General features: G+C 58.8%; 1 protein-coding gene across 1 annotated transcript in view; it reads right to left on the reverse strand.

Moving 5' to 3' along the window:
* The window catches only part of LOC101984360 (coronin-7), a 61,520-nt gene that overhangs the window by 12,613 nt on the left and 47,716 nt on the right, over positions 1-1,191 (reverse strand). Inside the window, exons 17-19 of the mRNA XM_013347033.2 lie at positions 489-597; positions 294-380; positions 44-216 (exon numbers count right to left, since the gene is read on the reverse strand). Of these exons, the coding sequence (XP_013202487.1) occupies positions 44-216; positions 294-380; positions 489-597 (369 nt within the window). The remainder of the gene's footprint in view (positions 1-43; positions 217-293; positions 381-488; positions 598-1,191) is intronic.

A 1,191-nucleotide genomic window follows, 5' to 3' on the forward strand; every position in this document is an offset into this window, starting at 1 on the left:
GCAGCTGTCCTACCTGGTCCTGATGGCCCTGCAGCTGTCCTACCTGGTCCTGATGGCCCTGCAGCTGTCCTACCTGGTCCTGATGGCCCTGCAGCCTCAGCTGCTCAGTCCCAGCCTGAAGGTCCCAGATGCGAACAGTCAGGTCATAGGAAGTGGATGCCAGTACGTCAGCAGCCAGGGGATGGAAACGCAGAGAGTAGATCTTTTCTGTGTGGCCTGGAGAGGACCAGAAGGTGATGCTGAGTCAGCCCTGGGAAGTCGCTGCCCCACCTGGCTTTATCAGGGCCTCTAACCTGTGAGCACAGTCTCGGGTGTGGTGAGAACATTCTCAAGGCCTCCCGGGGGCACTCGCCAAAGTCGGATCCGGGCATCCTCCCCAGCTATGGGAAAAGGAGGAGTATATCTTCACTGCAGAGCTGGAAGTATCTGGCTTCCCTGCCCACTCATGGCCTGGAACCTTCTCAACTCTGGGCACCCAGGCTCCTTACCCACAGCAAGACGGTTTGGGTCAAAGGGGTCCCAGGCCAGATCCATTACAGCTGTCCCATTCTGCAGTGTGGGCAAGGCCGTGTCAGGCAGGCGGCCTGGCTTCTGTAGCTGTAAGAGGAACCCCCACCCCAACGCACATCAGAACCAGGCAAGAGAGCCCATCCCAGGAAAACAGGTGCCTGAGCCCACCTTCTCCAACAGAGTGACATATGCCCCACTGCTGGGTGCCCCAAGCTCTCTGCCTTGGACAACTTGTGCTGAGCCCCAAGTGCCCGCTGTGAGGCCCCATAAAGTGAGGGCACAGCAGCGTGGAAGGGTGGAAGGAGCTCAGGCGTGGGGCTCAGGTTGCTTGGGTTTGAATCCTGCTCCACTTACGAAGCTGTGTGACCAGGGCAGATCACCATACCTCTCTGAACTTCTTCACTCTCATCTGAAAAATGGGAATAAGGATGGCACCTACCACATGGGGCAGCTGAGCTGGTTAGAGGGTATGCTGGGCAGGTGCCTGATGCATGGTCTGCACTCAGTGAGTTGGGGTAGACCCTTAGTGGTCTGTTCTTGCCTACTATAGGGACCTAAAGCACAGCCACCTGCCCGCCACTGCTGCGCAGGGGCACAGCCATGGGGCCCTTACCTCAAGCACAGCCACCTGCCCGCCACTGCTGAGCAGGGGCACAGCCATGGGGCCCTTACCTCAAGCAC

This window comes from Microtus ochrogaster, chromosome 7 (assembly GCF_000317375.1).
Source record: "Microtus ochrogaster isolate Prairie Vole_2 chromosome 7, MicOch1.0, whole genome shotgun sequence".
In the NCBI taxonomy this organism is placed as follows: Eukaryota; Metazoa; Chordata; class Mammalia; order Rodentia; family Cricetidae; genus Microtus; species Microtus ochrogaster.